The sequence below is a fragment of the Aspergillus terreus genome, genomic scaffold (genome assembly GCF_000149615.1).
Source record: "Aspergillus terreus NIH2624 scaffold_10 genomic scaffold, whole genome shotgun sequence".
Classification (NCBI taxonomy): Eukaryota; Fungi; Ascomycota; class Eurotiomycetes; order Eurotiales; family Aspergillaceae; genus Aspergillus; species Aspergillus terreus.
Genome location: NT_165933.1, coordinates 1,532,874 through 1,556,975, shown reverse-complemented (window position 1 = coordinate 1,556,975; position 24,102 = coordinate 1,532,874). Strand labels below are relative to the sequence as shown.

Here is a 24,102-nt window from a genome sequence, read left to right as displayed (position 1 = left end):
AGTTTATTCGCTTTTAGTATGTAGGAAAAAGATAGGGATAGAAATATTAACTATTATATCTGTGTTTAGAATATTATAGATATTATTAGTGATTGAGTACGCTGGTTTAGCGGATTTAAAAAGATAGATGCTAAGGGCGAGATATCCTATAAAAGAACTATTAAAGGCTAGATAGTTAAGTAGAGGTTATATTATAATTAATCTTAAGATATATATATAGGTTACAGAGGAATATAAGTGAGAAGCTTAGAGGTTAGCTGCTATATAATTTTTTAAAGTTATGCTTATGCTAAATTACAGGTTCTAAGACTGTTCTAAAGAAATATAAGCTTAAATTATTGGTTTTTTAAGATAATATAATAATGCGACTATAGAAGGAACTACTCGAAAATAAGAAGTAATTAAAGAAAAAAATGCTATTAAAACGCTAGAATTTAGCAAAAAGAATATAGTTATAGTATAGATAAATATGAAATTTTCGTTGACTGGTTGTCCTTCCAAAACTAGCCACTTTTCCTCTGGTTAGACTCGGAGTCTTCCTAACCAGAATCCGAATGAATCTGACGTCTACCCCCAGTAGATTAGGATTTAGCGTTTTTAAGTCTATTTTTGCGTTATTACTATTGCCTCCATTTTCCCTAATAGATTATTGCCTAGCGCGGCCGGAGAATGTATAGGCAGTAACAGTCACTTCCGGACTTCTATAGGTATATAGGCCGCGAGTAAATCCACCGTGGGCCCGGTGGATGAGCTACTAGAGAGTAGGTTATGGCGGCCTTTCAGAAGGATTAGCCATTTACAATAGTATCAATGCACTAGCAATTGCCTTATATATATTGCTTTATTCATCATTAGAAAAGGTAACATACAGAATTCGGAAACAAATACGAATTAGGTAAAACCGGATGATTAAGGTAGCAGTGTATATACATTTCTCCGTGTCTAGAATGGGAGATTGGCGAGATTGGCCCCAGAGCAGGTACACTAATTATCCCTTTATAGCAACCGACTTTGACTGCGTCCATTCAAGCATGGCCTCTTTGCCATTTTCTACCCCCTGACCGCTCTCTAGAATCACAACTACAATTAGTGGTACTTCGAACTCAGCGGAACAGCTGCAAAAACTTACGTTTCCATCCTCCCATGGGAATACTGGGATGGATACCACCAGCTCCATTCACGCTGACAGTCCCCACTTCCAGCTTCTGAGACATTCGTAGGGCTCGACTGATATCCGCCGTCCAGACGTAGGCAGCCAGGCCAAACTCGGTATCATTGGCCAACGCAACAACCTCATCTTCGGTGGAGAACAAGACAACGACTAGAACAGGTCCAAAGATTTCTTCTCTGAGAACCCTGGCGTTATGGCGCGGCTCCACGAAGATGGTTGGTTCGAAGTAGCAGCCTTTGTCTCCGACGGGTTTGCCGCCAGTGAGCAGTGTTGCTTCTCTGCTGCCAGCCTCGATGTACGACAGCACAATCTCTTTCTGACGGTGGTGGTACAGCGGTGACGAGCGAGTGCTAGGTAGAGTAGGGTCGCCGCCGAGGCTCCGACCATGCTCTTCAACCATGGACTTGAGCTTTGCGACGAACTCGTCTGCAATGGATTCATGCACGTAGAGTCGTGTGGGGAGAGCGCATCCCTGGCCGTTCATCAAGAGGAACAGTGTCGCGGCCGGCAGGGCCTTCTCCAAATCCGCGTCAGCGAAAACAATCAGAGGGGACTTTCCGCCGAGCTCTAGAGTGACGCTCTTGAGGTTAGACTTTGCGGCGGCGACTTGAATCAGCTTTCCGACCCCTATACTACCGGTGAAGCTGATCTTGCGGACCTCCATGTGTGAAGATAAGGCATTGCCGGCGGCTGCGCCGCCAACAAGGCAGTTGAAGGCGCCAGGTGGGATTCCGGCTTGGGTTGCTAGAGATGCCATGAAGAGGGTCGAGAAGGGGTTTAGCTCGCTCGTTTTGATGATGATGGAATTTCCGCAGGCAAGTGCTGGGGCGACCTTCATGGCAAGGGTGATGATGACTCCATTGAATGGGCAAATACCGGCGCAAATGCCCCATGGTTGGCGGAGGGTATACTGTGAGTTTGGTAGGTAGGTGAGTCTCAGCGAGCTGAAGGGAATGAGCCACGGAGATCACACCTGAAGACTATCATCTTTCGCCGCCACAACCGCGCTCTCGAACTTGTCGATCATGCTGGCGTAATCTAGAAGAGATCTTGTTAATGTCGGGGAAACCATTCCTAGTTTGAATATTCTCACAAATGAATAGGTCGGCAGCAACGTCGATTTCCATATTGCAGAAGCTAGCATCTTTCCCTACGAGGACAGCCTCCAGCCAGTGGAGCTGCTCCCGATTCTCCCGGATTAGTTTGCTGTATTTGATCAAGGCATCTCGGCGCTGGTTCTAGATTTCGGTTCGTTAGCCGTGTTCTCAAATCGCACGAGTTTAATCGACCGGGTGGGCTCACATCGGTCATGGCCTGCCATAGACGCAAGCCATCTCGAGAGGAGTCAACAGCATGATCGACATCTTGAGCGTTTGACCACTGCAGCTCTGTCCACCGTTAGTTATAAACGACAAAAATTTGCATTTTGAATAAACAACAAACCTGTTGTGAGAATCATATCATTGACTGAAGACTTGAGCGTATGTTTTTCATCGCCAGTGCTGTCCACAAACTTGCCCCCAATAAAGGACTGGACAGGGAAGGGAAAGCGGGAAGTGTCAAGCTTGGGGGCATTAAAGGGCGCCATTGTGGTACAACAATTGTAGAGATTGAAGAAGGTATTTGGTAAAGCAAGATAGGCCAGTCGGGGTAACGTTCACTTATTAGGAATCTCCACCACAGGCTTATACTGGAGTAAACAACCCTTTAAATAAGAATGCTGGGCACAACATTTTCAAATAACATATCTGCAAGAGAAAATCATGTGGTTTAGGTAAGATTGAATAATGAGAAGTTCTGATCGGCCGGCAAGTCGGCGAGGCTTCGGTGGACGGCGGCGGAGGCACGGCGGAGGCACGGCGGAGTCACGGCGGAGGAAGAAAAGAGGGAGACTAGCGGATGAAAGCGGTGGATTTCCCAGACGTTTTTCTCTCGCGCAAGGAGACTATGCAAAAGTATGGGCTTTCTCGGTAATTGAAGCGGCATTATAATCCTCAGGATGTTTTTAGGTATAATAAGGCCGCCTTAGGACGACTTCTGAGATGTTATTTATCAACACTTCCTCTAATTCAGCAGAAATTATCCTGCATCTACCTATTCAAACTCATCCGAGACCAACCCTCTAATCCATTCCAAATCATTCACCCACAATGTCGACCTCCGTTAACCTGAGCTCTCGCATCTTCAGCGTCACCGGCGGAGCCTCCGGCATGGGCGCCGCCACCGTCCGTCTCCTCGCCCAGTACGGTGCGGGAGCCGTCTGGATCGCAGACTGGAGAGAGGACAATTTTCACAAGATCAAGGAGGAAGTCGACCGCATCAACCCCCTGACAAAAGTCTATACGACTAAAGTCGACGTTTCGGACCCAAGGCAGGTGGATGACTGGGTTGCGGCCATCATCGCAGAGTCGGGAGCTCTGCACGGCGCAGCCAACGTAGCTGGCTTGTCCCAGTCAGTTCTGTTGAAGACGCAACCGTCTATTCTCGCAGAATCCAACGAGGAGTGGGCTCGTATCATGGACGTCAACATCAACGGCATCATGTACTGCACCCGGGCGCAGGTAGCTGCCATGGTCAGGATGCCCAGAGAGGAGCACCCCGCGGTTGTCAATGTCTCGAGCATGGCCTCCCTTCTTCGTGGACCGAGTGCTTTCGCGTATGGAACATCGAAGGCCGCGTGTGCACACTTCACGTCGTGTGTTGCAAAGGATGTGTACTCCTTTGGCATCCGTGCTAACACGGTTTCTCCGGGTAGGTGAAATAAGTTTGTATTTGCTATGAGACGTAGAAGTTGACGTTGTGATAGGTAATACGTACACGCCCATGACAAAGGAGTTCTTTGGTGAGTTGTCGAAGGAGGAAACAGAGGAGAGGCTGCATAAGTGGGGACTTGGTACGAAGATGCTGGACCCTGAAGACGTTGCGAGGGTGATTATTTGGCTGCTAAGTGATGCGTCTGTGGATGTCAATGGAGTGAACCTCCCTGTTGGCTACGGAGCTCCTTAGGTTGCAGAGGCTTTCCGCGACCAGAAGACAAAACCGAGAAGCAATTAGCTTATTTTCCGCATTTCCAGTTTCGTCATACAAACTACATGAGTCAGTGCCTGAGTATTTTTATAAGAACTGATCGAATTTATTGGAAACCTTTTGTTGTGCTAGGAGAAATACGTAGGTGTTAGGTTAGAGTATATTAAAGTTACTACTTGGGTTCTGGCCGCTATCTAGCAGCAGCTATGCCGGGCTGGTGGCGTTTGGCTAACTGCCGAAGCGCCCCGAATATTCAAAATTATCTGTAGCGCCTCGCTTCCCCAACGCCAATTCACATTTAGGTAGCTGCCTCTATCTACATCTGTCTTCTGTAGCCGGCGGCTCGATCTACTAATGTACATATGCTTCTAGGCGCCTATAAGGCGAACTATCTGCCTCGTATATAGGTCATTTCCACCTACAGTCTCCCCTTAATAAACGACTGGAGATTTTGATGTCCTGATAATTGGCCAAATTCTTGCTCACGCAGTGCAGTAACTTATGCTCTCTGCATTGGAGCAGGATCTAAGCTACTGTCTGTCACCCTTATCTGCAATCGTTGCCCGGGTCGGTAAATGACACTCTTGATTTGAAGAGAAAGTCGTGCATCCCAATCTTTCCTGTCTGGAGGTGAACATAGATGGCGCTGTGCCGTATGTCCGAAAGTTGCCTTGGCTTCTGGATTTTTGCTGCCACTTGACCCTAACCAGATCATACGAGGGTGTCCCTGACGTATTCACCGAGTAGCGTCGCGTGCTCGTGGAATTCGGTAGGCTATGCACCTCTTGGTGCCACGAGCTGCCATATATATCTAAGACCGCACTGGGTGATGCGATAATTAGACTCTAGGCTTTCCAAATGAACCTCTTTAGTGGATTAATACCTGCTGTTTGGGCCGTTGTATCAGAACTTCGTTTTCGGGGTCTTGAAAAAGGCGTCGCAACTGGGTAGGCACATGACTTAGTGTCGGACGCTAAGACCTCGTCACGTAGTCGCGTCTCTCTTGAATCCTTTCACAAACTGCTACCTGCGTCATCCACATCCAGTGTGGCGGTTGAATAATTAACCTAATTTTGAGCTTCATAAATCTGTCCATTTGGAAACAGTTGCAGTGTCATCCTATTCTCAAAATGACAGGGCAGACCGCGCAATCACTCAGAAAGCCTACATCGTCCGAGGAGTGCAACCAAGCACCAAAACGTAGGAAGATTCGGAAAGGGACCACGAGCTGTTGGGAGTGTATGTTCTAGGTTATCTTATCCTATGGTTCCTTTTCTTTGTGTTGACATGTCGCTTTTGATTCCAGGCAAACGGAGGAAAATCAAATGCCACTTCCCGTCGCTAACGAGTGAAGTCTGCACTGGATGTCAACAGCGGGAGACGCCTTGTGTGACCCAAGAGTATGAAGATTCTGTTGTTGTTCCGGGACAAATTAGCGGCACGGAGATCACAAGCAATATGATCCAGCACGCGGGGTTAGAAAACAGGCTTGTACGGGTGGAGGCCTTGCTTGAGCGACTGCTTGATAGCGGCACCTGTCTGCCTCCTTCGACGACCGATCGCAGGATCCCAGAGATATCCTCGACCTCATTTTTGTCTTTACATAATGGTTCTGCACACATTCCCAGAGCCTCCGCGCCAGCGTTCACCAGAGATTTGGACAGGGGCTGTGTAGCGCAAGCGCTCGATACGGCGCTAGTAGGTGTTCCTAGGCTTTGGTACATTCGCACATTCTCGTCTTCTAATAATCTTCTAGGGTGATGCAGATATCTACCACCAGGCGGACCCTTCTCAGGAGCTCTCCCTTAAATCTGATTATTACGAGAGGATATCCACAGAGCTTCATTCAACTCTTCCATCCCAGCGAGATGCTGATCTTATCATCGCTGCTGGCAGTACAGCCGCCTTCCTACAATTTCTCTGTCGACCGTATGAGGACATTTTTCGGGGCAGGATGCTTCCCGCCTCAAGCCTCTCCTCGCTTCCGCGCCCGAACAGTCATCCTGTATTACTCGCTCGGGCGTTACTATATCTTGCGCACGGGATGCAAAATCTACGCCCAGCAACGTTCGACTGCGAACAACTTGATCTTGGCTGCACTCCTGTGGCAGCTATGCAACGCTTCTTGGATACAGCTTGTAGACTTGTCACCAGCAATGACGAGTTGATCGAGTCCCTGGAAGGACTGGAATGCCTCATACTTGAAGGGGTCTTCTGCATCAACTCTGGAAATCTCCGCCGGGCTTGGAGAGTGTTCAGGAGAGCAATAAGCGTGGCTCAGCTCATGGGCCTTCACCGTGGAGACTATACGGATTTAAACATATTGGATTCCAGCACTATGGCATCTCCCTCTTTTATGTGGCATCGAATAGTTAGCCAGGATAGGTATCTGGCTCTCATGCTCGACCTTCCTCCAGGCACAGCGGATGACATTCTCGGAAATCCGGACAGCCTGGTCCCAGATAATTGTCCTATGGGCTACCTCGAGCGCATTCACTGCATTATTATGAGCCGCATTACAGCGAACAAGAACGGAAAGGCAGACAGCGAGGAATCGGCCAAAGCTTGGAATATTGACTTAGAAATACAAAAGGCCGCGCGTGGTATGCCTTCTGGCTGGTGGCAGCTGCCCACCGCAAAGGCAAGATCCGCTGGACGCAAAGATAACCTGGAAGATGTATTGCGCATACTCTTCCATATCACCCATTTTAGTCTGCTCATTTACCTTCGACTACCGCAGATGCTTTGTAGCGCCGATGAGGACCTGAGCGACCTTAATGACTGGGCTTGTCTCAGCGCCAGCCGCGAGCTCCCTAAGCGCTATATCGGATTCAGATGTATGGACTCGCTTGCATTTTGTTGTATGAGCATCGACTTTTCAGCGTTCACTGCGTGTCTCACGCTGCTCCTCGCGCACCTCCAGCGCTGGCATCGCAACCCGGATCTAGAAGAAGCCTATCTTCACCAGCGGCTAGACGATCGGGCTACAGTTCAGGAGACAGTTGAGCTCATGATGGAGCTAGGTCAAGAAAACGGTGACACATTCCTGGAGAAGATAGCCGGAATCATAACAAGCCTAGCTCGCATCGAAGCAGATGCCGCAAAACACGCCGGACTTTATGGAGATTTCGGGTACGTCAGCCGCCGGAGTGCTTCAGCTCTTTCTCTCGAAGTTATAGTACCGACTTTTGGAGCGGTGAGAATCACCAGGGACGGAGTCTTTCCAAGAAGCCCTGGCCGATATGCGGTAAATAGGAGCCAAGGTCACAAGATCGCCACGAGCCGACAAACCCAGCCATCCTCACCTACCTGGGGACTTAACCAGGAAAAGGAAACAAGGATGCCATCATTTTCTTACCTCGAGTTCGATACCAGCAGACACGGGTCCGAGTCTCTCGACATGCTTACACAGACATATCTGCAAGATCTAGACTCTCTGGACTGCTACGGGTTCTGGCATGATGAAGAAGTTAACTCGGGTCATCAAACTACTTCCAATCAGAATCATCAGGGGCTCTAAAAAGGGGAAACCCTATAATTGGCCTCTTGCCACAGCTATATTCTTATTGCTAAGCTTAGTCTCAGTTGTCGCATTCTGAGAACTCTTTCTTTGCTTTATCTTAGTATCTTAGACATCTATCCTCCCTTGCAAGAGAGAATGCCTTGCGCCCCTGCTTCCCTTTGTGCGTGTTAGTAAGCTCTTCCGGCGGCTTTACATCCTCTATGAAGGAAATCGCCCATTTGGAGGGCTTTGTCACAGCTGCCGCCAAGGCAGTAGACGAGTACAACAAGAAATTTCCTGGGAACAAGAAAAAGAAGCCCAACACCGCTGACGTCCCTACGATCAATCTGGAGATCTACAACAAGACGGTTTTGAATATGCGCTTTGGGACCTCCCATATCGGTACCTAGACAAACGCATAAATCCTTGGCCAATATATAATAGCGGCTGCGGGCGCTACTTCAGGCTACTGTTGCATGTTCGAGTCGTGCCTTAAGCAGATATTTCATCTCAGTTTACGGTTGAGTTCCCAATCGGTTGTTCGATAATCGACAGATAATGTAATATCCCAATAAAAAGATACCGATGCATTTCTAGAAGTTATAGCATAAGAAGAGCCCAGAGTAATTTCCTATCAAGCATCCCTATTCATTCCATAGACCAAATGTTTGGGCAGTAGCGATGTAGGCACCCAAGATCATGAATGCATACGTTACTGGCTTATTCTGCGATCTCGTGACAACTGCATACGAATTTACTGCACTATTTGATGCCTGAGACCGCATACTGGGATCCGTATGTAGCCATTGGACTTGCCATTCTTCGCAGTATGAAGAAATGGTTAAGGTTGTTCCGCTTACCAGATACCTTGTCTCATGCATTAGCTACATGTGGCTTGGTATTTGCCCCTCAGGTAGTTGAACGTATGTCCGATATACGCCAGAATGATTGGGTCGCACGCCGGGGCTGGTCTACTAGGAATTAGAAACCCCGAAATTCAAGGCAATTATGATCGAGGAGCTCGGCTCAACGCCTTGGCAGTCAGGTCAGATTAGGGATGTCAACCCGCACCGCAACCCGCTGCGGGCCACCGCGCGGGTTAAAATTGTATAAAAATCATAAAAATCTTAAATTCTGCATTAAATTGGTATTCTATAAAAATTTCACATTTTTACGCAAATTGATGACGTTTTATACAATTTTTAACCCGCGTGGTAGCTCGCAGAATATCTATGCGGGTTGCGCCTCGGCATCTCTATAGGTGTTTTATATAAAGCGCGCGGCGCCGTCTGATATTCCGCTTAACTTATCGGAGTTTAGATCGAAGAGACTCCGGTAACTATAACCTAACTTCTTCGTAATATTGCTCTGCTCTTTCTGACCATGTTAAATCGAGATGCTGCGCAACCCACCTTTTAAGGCTGGCCTCCTCTTCACGGCTCTAGGGACAATAGTCTCGCTAATCTGTAGTGAGTGGTAACCACGGGCCCTGTTGCGGAAAAAGGGGAGGGGAGAACAGCAAAAAAGAGCTAGGCAATCATGGTGATAGAGCGACGACCCGGAACGCTCCGGTCAGAACACGGTATGGCATAATGGAAAGTGATGGGAGCGGAGCGATACCAGGGTAGTTTCAGGGCTGTGCGGTACGGGCAGTGGCCGAATAGTGCTAGCAGCGGGTAAAGTGCGCACAGCTCCCCTTCTGCGCGGCTGTAGTTTGTAGGGGCAGTGACGGTCACTTCCCGACGCCTGTATGTAGGGCCTATTCGGCATTATGCGGCGGCAGAATCTCGGAGAGACCTAAAGGCGGTAGCAGAATTTCAGGAAACACTGAGTTATGTATTGCCCAGTTGTAACCCAGAGATACATGTTACATATAGTTAACGATGGTTGCTGACAAAGGTCGACCTAGAACTTGGTTTCCAAAAGACACAGGCGGCAAATTGGCTTCCTCTAATAGGAGCATGACCCAGATCACTTCTATGCAACTTGTACCAAGGAATGGGTGATGCGCTCATGGTCTAGAAGAGTCTATGTAGTGACGTTAGAGTAGGTAGGTCAAAGCGTGCATAAAGGCTATCATTCCCCTAAGCATGTCCGACCGAACAACTGAAACCCAATTTCAGACGACTATTTTATTCCCCCTAAGATATGCAATATGGCTAGCACAAACGAAGTTGAAAGTGAATTGATAGCGCTGCAGCAGTTGTTGCGCCCTCATGAAATTATCACCCCCAATACCCCGACCTACCAACCAAGTATCCAGACTTGGGCATGCCAGAAGCAACAATATCCGCAAATTGTTGTTCGGCCAACTAGTATTGAATCTTTAAGCCAAGTGATCTCCCATCTCTATCCGACGGACTTGCAATTCGCCATCTACGGGCACGGTTTCTCGTCCACATCCGCCAAGGATGTTCTTATCAATATGACGGCGTTTGACGAGTTCCATTTCGACTCTGATTCCGAGACAGTGACTATTGGGGCCGGACAGACGTGGGCGGAGGTCTATCGGAAGTTGGGAGAGGCTGCGCCTGGTTATGGCAGTAAGAATTTTACCTAGGTTCTTGGATGGATGCAGCAGAAGCTGACAAGCTATGGAAGTTGTCGGAGCTCGCACCCCATGTGTCGGAGTGGCAGGAACCGCCATGACTGGGGGCTTTTCATGGCTCTCCTCTGAATACGGATGCATATCTGATCCAGCAAACATGCTCGACGCCCAAGTCGTCAAGTACGATGGGTCGGTTGTCTGGGCGTCTACAGAGCCTGAGCTACTGTGGGCGCTGCGTGGGGGCGGGGGTGGGTTTGGCGGTAACACCTCTCCCTAAACAGCCCTCAATCAATATTCGAGATACTGACACAGATAACAAAGCCGTGGTCCAGCTTGTGCTCCGAGTTTTCCAATACCCGCAGAATATCTGGGCTGGACCCATTTTGATTCCTCGTGAGCATCTACAGCAAGTGGCCAAGGGCATCGCCCAGTTCGTCTCCAAGCCTGTCGACCCCAAGATCACGATGTTTCTTTATGTGGTAAAGAAACGGCTGCTGGAATTCATTGGAACGAAACTCGACATGCTGGTCATCCATGCCTTCGACGCGCACGGTGAAGCCCATGGTCGGGCGACCTTCCAATGGGCGTTGGATTTTCCCGGCGCAGTAGATCAAACCAAAGTGATGACGCTGGCAGGAGTGGCTGACCTACAAAGTATGCAGGGTTTACGATTTTTTATAAGCAAAAGCGGAGCTAATTATCTATCTAGATGAGCTGCGTTACGCAAAAGGCACCATGAAACAGTTCTGGGCACCTATGCTGCTCCACAAAATCTCAGAGGACACCATCATGAGGACTTTGAAATGGTATGAGGATATCGAAGCCCTCAATTCGTCGTTCGCCGATTGTACTTATGTTATCTTTCAATTACTAAGCACGGTACGCTGGTCATTACCACCCGGACGATGTATTTTATTTTACTAATAGTGGTTCGAATAAGCGCGACCCAGCAGGCTCGAGATCAGAATGTGCCTGGCCACGACCCGCAGGAACAAAACATCTCCTACTCCTTGGGATCGGGTGTCCTTCCTATGCTGGCCCGGAGGATGAGAACTTGGCGCGGGAACTCGCCATTCAGGCACCCGAAAGAATCTTGGCTGGGAAGGAGGAGGTACATCATGTCCCAAGTGGCTTCGAGGATTTCCATGATCCAGAGAAGGTATATTTCCCGTAATATTATCGTATGCTGCTCATTTTCTCACAAGGCATGAACAGATCTGGGGCGCGCATTTCCCCCGACTGCAGAAATTGAGAAAACAATATGACCCATGCCACAAATTCAAAGGAGCGATTATTGCATAGGTACCACACATCGTCACAGGAACCAAAAATTAGGTGCTTGGTCTTGGGCGACCAACATCCCAAGATACCACAATGCCAGCAAAACAGTCAGTTGGTCTTACTGATGTGTGCCACTAATACTAAATTCTATCGGCGCAGCAAGCTCAAGTTTGCTGTCATAACCTATAAGTCAAAACACGATCAACTTACTATTTGTAAGAATAAACTTGTACCTCGTCGCCTAATGTTGCCTTATATAGTAATTCATCCAAGTTATACCGTTTAATTTATTAAAATAAGCTCTATCTAATAGTATTAATATTATTTTAATATTATATTATTAAAGGGTTATGTCCTTCCCCGAATTGGCCTACTAGAAAATGAAAACTAATAATTAGCTCTTATATTTTTAAAGAGTCAGGTAAATCTCTAAACTATTAAAATTTTCTTTAAACATATATAATAACTTATTAAACATCTCTGAAGTCTCCTAAAGAGACTTCGATAGTTTTAGAGATGAGCAATAGCGGTTCACGAATCACCTATTACAAACCGCCTTTGTTATATATACAGAAGGGTCTAGCCCTACTATCGAAGCCAAAACTACCTTCCGAAATCACAGTATTATATACGTCTTTAGTTACCTTATATGTTATATTGGATAAATGACATCTGTCGTGGTTAAAATATCATATTCTGTCCTCTCCTGCGTCTCCTTATATAAGTACTACGTGCTGAAAGAGGACCTCTCCTCACTATACTTTCATAACTTTATATAGACCACCCGGTACCTTGAATGTAGGAAAGTTCTTTGTTACAAAATACTTATCTCTGAACCCAGTACGTGGCCTGGTCAAGCCTTCATAATAAGCCATCCTCTCCCAGTGCGGGAGTATAATCATTCCTCCCCACCGGGTCCGAGTAGTATGCTGTCAATGCATATTTCATTTGTGTGGTCGTCTGAATCAAGTATATGTGGGGCCTGCTTATTCTCTTGTTCCCTTTCCCTTAAACCAAGCGCGAACGAAGTGGAGCTGCACAAGGCTCTTAGATTCTCACACTGACCCTTGCCAATTTCCGTGCTGGTCCTCTTGCCTTGGGCAAAAAGAGGCGACTTGTGATACTACAATGGCCGGAAGCAATGAGATTGGAAATTGTTATCTCTCTGTTGCGATTCGCGACACATGGTGTCATAGATGCCTGCGGCGGTGCCCTGCGGCGCACTGCGGTAGGTGGCCCACATCCTGCGGGAACTTACTTGGATTGGCGGCTTAGGCCCCCATTCATCAAAGCCTAGGAGGTGCGCCGGAACCCCAAAGGTTAACCCTGTCCATAAGGATTGACAACCGCGAGGTTAGCGGCGCGTCGGCGGACGGTGGTCCAGGACTGAGCCCGCACGACCAGTGGCAGGGTTTTCACGTGAGCAGAAGCTCGACCAGTGAGCCCCGTAGGATAGTGGTCATGTCGAAATGGCCGAACAGTCTCGGCAGGGCGTAGCCAAGGAGTCGCCGTATGTGCACTATATGCCATCGAAGCACCCACCGGCTACCACGGGATGCACAACGCCATACGAGCTAACTGTCCAGGGTGATTGCAGCGCATATCCCATACTAGTCAGTCTGCGATATGTGGGAAATTCGATTGTACTAAGGGGATGTTGTTAGAGGCATCCTGCAGGTCAGGGTCGATAGTCTGGGGAGTGGAGGAGTATTTGTATCGCGTCGGGTGTCGTTTAGGCCCTTATATTGATGCTTGCAGCAGGATGCTGGGATAGAGAGACACGGTAGGTAGTATTATGGTCGATTTAGCCCGTCTTCATCTACGGACCTTCAACATGATGGCTAGGTGCCGGGTAGGTGCCGGGCAAGAAACCGAGGGTTCTTAACAAAATGACCTCGCTAATTATCAGGAGATGGCGCCTATTTCCTTGATACAACATTCTGAGGTTACCATACTCTAAGCTTTGTCTCTAGAGTTTATTGACCGGCGTATTCCAGAGTTACCATCACTTCCCCTAGCTATAATCTGCCCTCATCTTACTGTATCACGGGCTGGGAATCAGTTTATTCATCATCTAAAAATAATATACTATATTCAAGCTACACCATTCCTGAAAGCATCACCCACCACAGAAGAAAGCGAAAGCACTGGATCCGCAAAAATCCCATCTATCTGGCGAAAGACGCATTAATCTGCTGGTGCCTTGCAGGGAACACCACCGGGGAACTATTACTTTAGACGTCTTTGCTTTCTGGGCTGCCGCAGGGATCGGCTGGGTGGAAGCAGAGCTAAAAGACCTTCTATCCCGCGAGTAAGTGCGGTATACTCCTCACTGTCCCGTTGACCTGATCGATCCAACGCTTGTTGTCGACTTTTAGCATGTTCCAGCTGGCGCTTCAGCTCTGGCGCCTCCGAGGTAAAATCAATATACGGGATGCTACCTGAGCGTGTGGCTATTCTCCTTGGGCGTGTTCTGGGCGCTAGGGCGCTGCCACGAAACTTAATCTTACGCCGACAACACATCGATCAGGGCATGCCCGCGGTGGGAGGACTGTTTGCACTCACCGGGCGGTTAGTAGTTTGGATTCCCACGACCACCGCACTGGCCACGGCAGCATGCTGAAAGACCACGGCCTCCCGCTCCGCAGAGGAGATATGCGTCCCGTAACCGTCGCCGACCTTGAGAAGTTCCTTAATCCGATCCATGACAAAGACGTTGCAGTTCTCGTCGAGGTACCCGTAGTCGCCCGTGTGGAACCAGCCCTCAGGGTCGACGATCCGTCCTCTATGGACCCCACGTCTCTTACGAACCACGCCCAGGCGATGATGCCCAACCAATCAGGCGCAGGCGGGCAGCAAGGCCCGTTTGGTGGCCAAGACGGGGGACATGGAGGTGGATATGGCGGTGGGCGAGGATCGGGGCGAAGGTGGTAGTAGTGCGCTGGGGGGTGGGGGTTTGCATGATGTTGTTCTAAGTCCGGAAATGGGTCTGGCCGGTCGTGGAGTTACTCTAGGAATGCACACTATCTATTCTCTCTGACTTGAAGGTGGAGGTAGGGCCATAAGATATCGTTTAAAGTCAAATGAAGCAGCCAAACACTGCACGGTAGACTACCTTATCGGCACGGATTTGATTATCTATTTGAGGTCGATATTTCCTTATAGCATCCTGAACGCAAATCGCCTCAATGAACGTCTTCCAATCTTCCTCAATGATGCGTTCGCATTGCCTTTTACGGAAGCCAAACATTGTATAGTTGCTTTGACCCTTCACTCGGTCTGCGTGCCGCCAACAGTCGACATTCACGAGACGCTCCGATAGACAGCAACCCGCAACATTCGAAGAGGTTCCAAAATCTCCCGTGAAAAATCTAGAACTAAGAATAAGACTGTAGCCAGCTGTGTTCCATCAAAGGTTCCTGATCGAGTCCACATCCGTTGCTGGAGGACCGTGTTTAGATTGTGCAGTGGACCAGAGCTGGTCGAGATTCCGTTGGCGTACGTTGCGCATATACGCCCTCTGATCCAGGGACATCTCCGGACGCCGAGGAGGCGGAGGATCCAGCATCTGTCGGATTCCACAGTATACCATGACCGACACGCACATGCCGAGAATAATAAGTCCGACGACTAAGCTTCCGTTACCCTCGTTGTTGTTCGCATCGGTTGTCATCGTGGTTGGCTGTGTTGGGAAGTGGTTTATCGGCGACCAGTAAAAGCGAAAATCGTGTCGATGGTCTGAGACAGCGTTAGTATTGGTATAATGATTATATTCGAGACTGTATGAGTGTAGACGAACGGTGTTGCCACTTTTTTTAAGAGCAGTAGATATAGATGAGGATGATCGCCTAGGAAAGGCAAGACGAAGTATATAAATGAACCAGTATAGCTGTTGTGTCGGTAATAAGCGAAGTCAATCGAATGAAGAATGCCCACGGGTGGGTAGTTTCTTTCAATTAACCCTGTGCAGTTTATGAGAAAGATGCTAAGTATAACCCTTTTATATTCATCTAATTACTTCCAGTTCTTTTTTTTAGTATCGGCCCATTCCCTTAGCTTGATGTATTCGAATGTCTATAGGGTAATGTGGATCAAGAGTCTCTGAAAATCGCTCAACACTCGTTCTTCGGCCCAATGTGTTTGGCCTAGAACTATGCAACTCCCATGGCCGACTTACCTGAAAAGGTGATTGACGTCAGGATCCGAGCGAGCGCAGCTACGGAAGGACTTTAGTATGGTATTAATTATGTGGCGGCTTACTGCGCTTGCCGAACATGGTCTAGGCTAAACGGCAGCTGGAGCGGTGGGAGAATCCATAAGAACTTCAAGCATAACTCATCAGTATTCCGGATGGTATCGTGTGTTGTCGGTTGGCTGGCATCAAGGTATATCGACGGAAAGCCAACAGTAGCCAATATAAACTGGCAAACCGCACGGATAGCCTATAAGCCGTTTCAAACGGGCATCTCTCCCTGGCTGTCTGAATACAGTTGATAACGACAGCTAGAAGTTCATGGGAAGAAAGCGTTCCACGAGTTCAACCTTCCCTGTGCCTGGGTCTTTCTGATTCTTGGTAAATCTCAGGATGACCGGATGCTGCATATGATGGGACATGGCCACCGGGGAACTTCCATGTGCTTGAAAGATCCCAAATTCACGCACACGGTGGTCTTCCGGGATGAACTGCCTTTCAGCCACTGTCACTTTATTTGATGATCTGTCCAGGCTGTTGTTATCAATCTCCACAAGCTCTGCCAAAGAAGGCACACTTCCTGTGGCGGGTAGAACCCCACGAGTGCTGCTGTCCGGCTCTTCCATATTTTCCGGAGCTGTAATGTCATTTATCGTAGGTTGAGGCGGCCGGCGTTTCCTCATGCCTTGTACAGAGCCTTCCTCTATCCGAATAATCATCTCCGCAAGTGTAGCCCACGACATAGATTTGAACATGGTTTGAACTTTTGGTGTCTGTCGAAGCAGCTCTAATGCCGTCCGTCGCAGTATCTGGTCTCGACATTTCACAACAGTGAAAAACAGCGGCGGGCCAACGTCGGCTTCGAAAGTAAAACCCGGTTGCGCATCATTCCGTTCCACCGGTGCGTGCGTCGCAGCTGCTGCGTGCTCGACAATCAGTCGAAACTGGCCTATGTGCTCATCGTACGCAGTCTCTTGTTCTGCAAAACAGGTGGAGATCATGATGGATGCAGCGGAGCGAATGCTCAGTAACACTGGTATTGCTCTCCGATCCGGCGAATACAGCTGGGGGTGGCCTTCCGCACTCCGGAGGAAGGCAAACGCACAGTCCCATTCGTCCAGTTGACGGGCCAGGGCGTGCTGTTGTACGGTCAAATCGAACGTTGTGCTAGGCACTTTGTGCCCACTGCGGTAATGTCGGGCCCCCAAACATCGGAGGATGTGGGCCTCTGCAATCAACTTGAGAATCGCCGTCTGGGCGGCTTCAAAAGACAACGACCCGGGATTGCTAGGAGTTGCTAAAAGGTCCGACAAACCCTCCGGTGAACAATTGGTTGTTATAAAAATGGCCGCCCCAAGACGGACGAGCAGCGGCATCATCATGTCTTTTGCAGCTAATGTTGTTTCTGAGAGACTTGGGCTCTGTTGCTGCCAAGAGATAATCAGCTGCACGGCTTGTCCATATAGCCGGAGAGCCTTGGCTACATCGCCTTGTAGCATTTCAGTGCAGGTATACAGCACACAAGAGATGAGTGCGATCTGCGGATGTACTTTGTTCCGTGCCAGTTGCGATCGGACGTTTTCCACCGAGCGCAGGTACCACAAGAAGGCTTCTCGAGGCCTTCGCACTGATAGCACAACTTCCGTGACCATGGGAGGCCCAATGAAGGGATCGAGGTTCTCGTACAGAGCACTAATCGCGATGATTGCGTCCCAAATGGCGGGTTCCGATCGACAGGCTTTCAGGACCGCGCCTGTCCAAAATGTGCAACCAATGCTCCCCGCTATCGCAGGGCCCGCACGTTGGCAGTAATATTCGAAAGCACGTCGCTCGCGAGAGGCATAAGTCACAATGTCGGATAGTGGCTGACTGTGCCATATCGAATGCGTGCGCGGAGGCGCGCTGCGCCGACTTCGACCATCGAGCTCATACGAACACTTCCGACCGGTGCTTTGACAGCGCCTGCAGCATGGTTTTGTTTCGTCACATTTGATCTTGCGAATTCTGCATTGGACAACGAGCATAGTCAGTCAATCACTACCTTGTGTCGAATGCTTAGAGAAAAGGAGAGAGGAAACTCTGCGATACTTGCAAATCGTGCAACCAGTGCGCGTCTTTAGTTTCGCGGCTGAACCGACGGTCTGGTAGTATGCGAAAGTATCCATAGTCTCGAACGCCTTCGACCTGGGACTGTTGAACTCGAGGAATCAATATGTGTTTGGTGAGTGGCCATTGTTGATGATGGAGGGGATTGAAATGGACTGGCCCATTGCGCTAGTCCCCATACGTCCATCTAATAATATTAACTAGTTAGAAGGGGAATTTTTAGAAGGCCAACCTTACATAATGGTCATAATGCTTGGCAGTGGCACTAACCACATAACTGACTGATTGGGTGAAATGGAGATGGATGGCCACGACCATCACAGAATAATGCATGCAACCGCCCGCCGGTCAGTCCCCTGGGCTGCTGCCTGTGCATGTAGGAACTCGCCGGACAAGCTATTCCATACAGACTTATCGTATCTATGATTCGAATATCTTGGATGGATACGTCGCTGATGGGAGATTTAGCCTGATCCGCTTCTTGAAGCCCATCGCGCGGGAGACTTTACAATCGGAGCACAGATGCGAATCAAGACTACGACTGGTTCTGTCCCTCACCTTATCCAGTGATGAATTACGAACTTTATATGCTGTCTTCAGGGAGGTGAATGATTCCTGTGTTGACCGGTCAAGCGAAGCTATATATAATATCAGGTGCTGAACGCCGACTGTATAGAGGATTGTGAAATAAATTGACTACCGCCCACTCAGATGATAGCATCCATCCGCAATTTAATCCGCTCTAGAAGCGAGTTGACAAACTCCCCTCTGAAGGCACCTTCTTCATAACAAACATGAATAGTAGTTGGACCATCTTGAACGCCTGCCACATTGAACATCAACTTGGCCCCATATACGGCTTTGACGGCACCCGCGGAGAACTCCATATTGGTGATGGTCCAATTTCCGCTGTGCATGTCCTGGCCGACCGGTACACTCGGGCGAAAAGCACCTAGGTTGGAGATAGAGAAAGCGTTACGCTGGAAAAGTTTCAACCCCGGTAAAAAGCGGGCAACATAGTCTTCTTCATCTTCCCCTATAAGCTCGATAGACTGCCAAGCTCTCAAGAACGTCTTTTTGCGATTGAGATCGTCCATGACATGCGCTCGATGCTTGCGCGCTAGCTCCCAGAGGAGACTTGATTCAAGCGATATGTGCTCTTTCGAAGCTGTTTGCTGTCCTGCCTGTCGGAACTTGGAAAGCCAGTCGTAGCTCGACACGACAGAAGCCGCATTGCCCACGGTCTGTTCCCTATCGTGGGGTTTCAAAAAGGGTCGGAGATCAACAACTACTTGGGAGTGACTGAATTTGGCGTCAGGATAGAAATCCGCTGCTAATGTCACTTTGATAAGGGTATGGAGGAGGCTGGTAAAAGATGTTCGGTGGGATCGACAGGCCTGAATGCACTTTTTCATCGTAGCGGCATCGAGGCGAAGAGTGTGAAGTCGTGTCTTGACGAGGTTATCCTCTTTCTGCGGGTTGTTGAAGTCCAGCTTACGAATTTTGGGGTTGATTTCGTGAAAGACGAGGTCCTTTTGGCGGTATAACAGCCAGATGGCCCAGAAACGAAGATAGTTCAAGACGGCATACAGGACGGATACCGGAACCGGGGCCCGCTTGATTGCATCTTCCTCGGGGAAACCCTTGACGTCGATTGAAATCTCGGCGATTGACGAGTTAACAAATTCTCCTTTGGGGGAGTTGAGGGCTTCCAGGATACTCTCCAATATGTATGTACCACCGCGCCCATCGGTGATGTAGTGGTCGTAAACGAACAGTATATGTCTTCCGTTGACAATCACCAGCTGCCATGGAGGTCTTATCGATGGCTCAAACCAAAGGCTATGATAGTTCTCAATAGTTGCAGTCAATCCTTTTACTTCCTCCTCTGCCGGAATATTGATGAATTTCACATGAGCATCCAGGTTGATCTGCCGCAGAAAAGCCGACCAGCGCCGATGTTGCCCAGTCTTTGTTTCTGAAGGACGACAGAAAGTAGTTATCCCAAGCTCAGGGTATTTTCGAATAACGTGCTGCAGGGCTGCATATATGAGGTCTTTGGAAAGCACGACGTTTCCAGCCTTCGTATTGGTGAAGGTGGCAGCAATGATCACATTGGCTTGCATACCAAAATGATTTAAAACAGAGAATTGTCTCTGATATCGGCCTATTGTGTTGTCAGAGAGCCCAACTGGTCAGAGAATCGCCAGCCTTACAAGCGGGTCGTTCGAGTAAAGCCCCAGGTTTGGCATTCAGTGGCTCCCATTCCACGGTTGCTGTTTTTGCCATGATGAGAAAAGACGAGTCAACAGCTCCAAGAAGCTATGCAAGGATCTCAAATGATTCTTGTGCTGGGAGGAAACCAGGCCATTATTTCTGATCGCGTACATTATAACTCTTAGGCGGGGTCAGCTCATGTCAATTCGGGACTAGTGCTCACTCTCGCTGCTGAAGCCCAATCAAAGTAGATTCCACAGTCCCATATGAATGCTGTTTCGAGTTTGGCTCTAATACAGTAGATGTCAAATTTCCTACACAAATGTGCATATATATATGTTAGTCTACTACCTATTTTGATAGGAGGAAACTGTCAAACTCGGGCGTCTCGTATTGCCTGCAATGGCTTCACCGCCCATACAAATTAGGTAGAGCGAACAGCCCCTGCACCTCGATGGCAATAGGGTATATCTGCCGGGCTCTGGCCCGTTACATTTCCAGGCATACACTTATATATGTAGTATGCCTCAAAGCAGTGCCGCTTATCAGCAATACCTAACCTTTCTACGTTCCGAGCGGAAGCTGCTCTTCACAAACAAAAGCTCCCGTAATTTCTTCCTCGTATGCCCAATTCCATATCTACTCCCTGTCAAGTCTCACCCGCAAAGCCGGAATCTGAACGCTCACGGCGCGACCATCCTGATCTAGCGAAAAGACAAATTCATCGAGAGCATGGCCGCTATAGTGGAGCTTGTCGAGGTTGAGCCACGACACGCACGTCGGAGTGTCATTATCCGCGAGCTCGGACTTGTCCTGGAAGACAGCGCGGAAGGCCTGTTTGGAGGCAGAGGCAGGGTTTGAGCCGGGATATTCTTCAATTAGCTGCGAAGGATATAGTCGGATACTCAGGTCCGTGGGCTCCGTGATGCCCAGGGATTCAACGAGTGTTTCGCGAAAGTCGGTACCGTTGCTGATGAACTGATCAATTTCAAGCCCAGGAAGGGTATCGTATCGGACTGTAATAGACGAATTGATTGCGGATGCCTTGTAGCCGCCGCCAAAATTCTTTGCAGCCTGCTCAGTAGCAGTTACCATCAACGCCTCCAGCACGACATCACCAATAATATCGACGTGGGCATTTAGATCAGCCGGGGAGTCGGTGTCGGCGGATAGGATAGCGTAACCGACGCCAAAGTCGGGGACTAGGCCTAGATATGAGCTGTAGAGACTCTCGTTATAGCCTTCATTGCTCAAAACAGTGTAGACATCGACCATTGATGTGTTCGGGTATGAGCCCCCACTGTATATTACCCAGGGAAGTCCGAGCGAGTTGGCCGGGTTGGAGGTGTGAGAGACGGGTTTGAGCCAGCGGCTCGTCACGGATTTGCTAAGGAGGGATGAGTTCAAAATTGCCTGCCCAGCTGTTGCGAGATCGTTTATGCTGGAGAAGATGGAAGTAGAACTGTGAGGGGCGGCATCGAGCCGTCAGCTGCAATGGTCCACTAAGAGAACGGAAAAGTATGGACGTACGCTTCATCTGCCTCATGGTGTGCTAGCCAACCACTGGCTCTCTTGCTCACGGGGATAATTCCAGTACTTGAGTTGGCGGGCGCGAAGATTGAGGTTTCGCTCATGCCCAAGGCGTCGAAGATGCTGTCCTGAAGGACTTTCCTGAACGGGTTGCCTGTACGTCTTTCTATTATATAGCCAAGAAGCTGAAATGCCATGTTAGAGTAGCTAGGCGTTACTCCAGCCGGGGCTACAGGAGCTTCGTTGGCCAGTCGTCGAAGGAATTCTGTGAAGGAATAAGCCTATACTTCTAGCAGTCATAGATCGGGGTTACATACCGCTACTACCACACGTGGGGCCGTTGCCACAGCATGGCTTCTGGACATTCTGTAGTGGAGGCAAGGCGGCTTCGACAGACTCATTCTGCAAATCAATATCCTTCGAGCAATCTTCATAACAAGTTAGCTTTATCATCAAGGATACTTTGTTGCTCTGCTCACAGTCCCTTGCAATCCCAGACATATGACTAGCGAGTTGACCAACAGTAATATCATCCCACACTACATGCTCAATAGCATCTTGGTTTCTTGTATCGTGCGCCAGTTCTGGCAGGTATTTGGTAACAGGGTCATCCATGACATGGTCTCCGTCTTCTGTAAGGAGAAGGCTCCAGATTGTAAACACCTCAGTCAAGCCGCCAACACGGTAAATGCTTTTCTTGCTCGCGGTGTGAGAGCCTGCCAATGACTGATTTAATGTAGGGGAAGTGTGGTGATATTGCCAGAAGAAGGGTTCGTCCTCCGCATTCCCAGGGTCAGACGAGAACAAGGCGATGCTGAAGGTGGTGTTTGGCGACACGTCCCCATGGGCACCGGTGTTTGTCGCCACCAGCGTATCAAAGGCCTTAGTGAGGTTTTGCAGAGCGCCACCAACTGTCTTGCCGTTTGTATCGAGGGTGAAAGGAGGAAATGCTGGACCAAGGAGTGGACATGGTGTGAAGGACAAGACCGAAGACAAGGCCGAAGAGAAGAGCAAGAAGAAAATCGACGCGTGGGAGCTTGATACCATCATCTTGAACGAATGAGAAATTATGAGAATCACGTTTCTCTGGTTTCTGCCTTCTCATGCTTTGTCTCTTCTTATAAGCAAGATCGGGTCGGTGATGCTAAAGGTCTTGGCGGGTCATCTATATCGGATCGCCGATAGAACCAATGAGCATCGGGTCGGATATGCTCCGCAACCAGCACTGCCACTTAATCAATTTTGCCGTAAGATCAAACTATGATCCGAGAGTGCCTTTGTTGGCATCTACCCTCTTGGGCTCCAGGACCAAATCGGAAATGGTGCGAATTATGAGGCAGACCCAATCTAACGAACACAACTAATCAAAGCCAGCCTTCCATGATCTGTTCGAAGGAATCTGCAGCAAAATTGGTGTGGGAGAATTGCACATCCTCTGCTGTGTCTGTCAATAGATTCCAAATATCGATATCTGTATGCTGTTCAGCTCCCTCGTATCTATCGAAGTCTGTGGGATCCGAATACGGGGTATGCTGGAAGACTCCAGAGTTATCCTGGGCTTGGGGGTCATCCTCTGGCCTATTGCGTCTTGTGAGCCACTTCTGAACTCGAATAACCCGGTTCATGAAGTCGAAGAAAACATCCCGAGCACCATTGTTATCTATGTTAGATGTAGACAAAGTCTCAAGCCTCGACTGCAATTTCGACAAGGTATGAAGAAAGCTAGCCACCTGGTCAGGCTTGGAGGCTGCTACAGTGTGTCGACAGGCAACCAGGAGGGCAAATCCCATTTGAACCCATTGCGTATTGTTGAACCCGGCTTCTTCCAAGGGTGAGAGTTGGAGGTAGAGATTGAGGATCGAATTGGCTGAGACAATTGCTGAGACCGTCATTTCGTCTATCCAGGAGGGGGCCTCGGCATCTGCGTGTGGTCGCAGCCTGGCGATGTGAAGGGCTATTTGATATAAGCAAAGGCCTGTTGCGTGGTACTGTATAGCAAGCAGAGCTAAATTCACGTCGTCCGTCAGTTTCGGATCTCGCCAGGTGGACTTTTCGCTCTTGGGAAACCTACTGCTTTCGTGCATCTCAAAGGGTAGATGATGATAAAACGCCTCTATATCTGATTTCAGATTTGCGATATATAGCTCCGCCCCTGACCCGGGTTTTTCCAAGTCAGACGCATGTCTTGTAGACATCTGGTCAATCTTTTCTGCGATGAATTGTAGCTGTATTATGTAACTGATGTATTTGTCGTGAGGTTGCTCATTACTTTCGCAGAGAGACTTGCAACAGTCTTCTTGGTACGGGGAGCGCGGGATAGTAGACTTTTTTTGCACAAGAATCGCGATCCTAACCCGAGCCGATAATCAGACAAACCCCCAAGAGCCTCTGAGGGTCAAACATACGAAGATGATAGATAGTAACAGCCCAATACGGCCCTCTGCTCGTCACTTCCCCAAGAAGGTCGATTAAGAGTCTGTTCCTGCGGAGGATTTTGAGGATCAAAGCGCAGCGCTGTTTTCCACATC

The 24,102-nt window shown here is 48.8% G+C and overlaps 7 protein-coding genes across 7 annotated transcripts; 3 read left to right on the top strand and 4 right to left on the bottom strand.

The window, feature by feature from the left end:
• Positions 1–988: 988 nt before the first annotated feature.
• ATEG_07393 (uncharacterized protein) lies at positions 989–2,759 on the bottom strand (the record flags this gene model as incomplete). The annotated part of the gene is made up of 6 exons (XM_001210079.1): positions 989–1,068; positions 1,130–2,081; positions 2,145–2,209; positions 2,265–2,409; positions 2,474–2,559; positions 2,615–2,759. The coding sequence occupies 6 exons, from the start codon at positions 2,757–2,759 to the stop codon at positions 989–991; spliced, it is 1,473 nt and encodes a 490-aa protein (XP_001210079.1).
• A 562-nt stretch (positions 2,760–3,321) lies between these two features.
• On the top strand, positions 3,322–4,177 carry fgaDH (chanoclavine-I dehydrogenase easD; the record flags this gene model as incomplete). Its single annotated transcript, XM_001210078.1, has 2 exons — positions 3,322–3,922; positions 3,978–4,177. The coding sequence occupies 2 exons, from the start codon at positions 3,322–3,324 to the stop codon at positions 4,175–4,177; spliced, it is 801 nt and encodes a 266-aa protein (XP_001210078.1).
• Positions 4,178–5,328: 1,151 nt separating this feature from the next.
• Positions 5,329–7,718, top strand: ATEG_07391 (fungal specific transcription factor domain-containing protein; the record flags this gene model as incomplete). Its single annotated transcript, XM_001210077.1, has 3 exons — positions 5,329–5,437; positions 5,553–5,896; positions 5,955–7,718. 3 exons carry the CDS (start codon positions 5,329–5,331, stop codon positions 7,716–7,718), a joined length of 2,217 nt encoding a protein of 738 aa, XP_001210077.1.
• Positions 7,719–9,855: 2,137 nt separating this feature from the next.
• ATEG_07390 (FAD-binding oxidoreductase) lies at positions 9,856–11,422 on the top strand (the record flags this gene model as incomplete). The annotated part of the gene is made up of 5 exons (XM_001210076.1): positions 9,856–10,243; positions 10,302–10,496; positions 10,561–10,902; positions 10,958–11,127; positions 11,189–11,422. The coding sequence occupies 5 exons, from the start codon at positions 9,856–9,858 to the stop codon at positions 11,420–11,422; spliced, it is 1,329 nt and encodes a 442-aa protein (XP_001210076.1).
• Positions 11,423–13,573: 2,151 nt separating this feature from the next.
• On the bottom strand, positions 13,574–18,075 carry ATEG_07389 (uncharacterized protein; the record flags this gene model as incomplete). The annotated part of the gene is made up of 8 exons (XM_001210075.1): positions 13,574–13,603; positions 14,095–14,314; positions 14,645–14,667; positions 15,032–15,267; positions 15,707–15,756; positions 15,790–15,971; positions 16,192–17,683; positions 18,065–18,075. 8 exons carry the CDS (start codon positions 18,073–18,075, stop codon positions 13,574–13,576), a joined length of 2,244 nt encoding a protein of 747 aa, XP_001210075.1.
• A 459-nt stretch (positions 18,076–18,534) lies between these two features.
• Positions 18,535–20,116, bottom strand: ATEG_07388 (uncharacterized protein; the record flags this gene model as incomplete). The annotated part of the gene is made up of 2 exons (XM_001210074.1): positions 18,535–19,994; positions 20,044–20,116. The coding sequence occupies 2 exons, from the start codon at positions 20,114–20,116 to the stop codon at positions 18,535–18,537; spliced, it is 1,533 nt and encodes a 510-aa protein (XP_001210074.1).
• A 567-nt stretch (positions 20,117–20,683) lies between these two features.
• On the bottom strand, positions 20,684–22,624 carry ATEG_07387 (serine hydrolase domain-containing protein; the record flags this gene model as incomplete). Its single annotated transcript, XM_001210073.1, has 3 exons — positions 20,684–21,431; positions 21,575–21,839; positions 21,892–22,624. The coding sequence occupies 3 exons, from the start codon at positions 22,622–22,624 to the stop codon at positions 20,684–20,686; spliced, it is 1,746 nt and encodes a 581-aa protein (XP_001210073.1).
• Between the last annotated feature and the right edge of the window lie 1,478 nt (positions 22,625–24,102).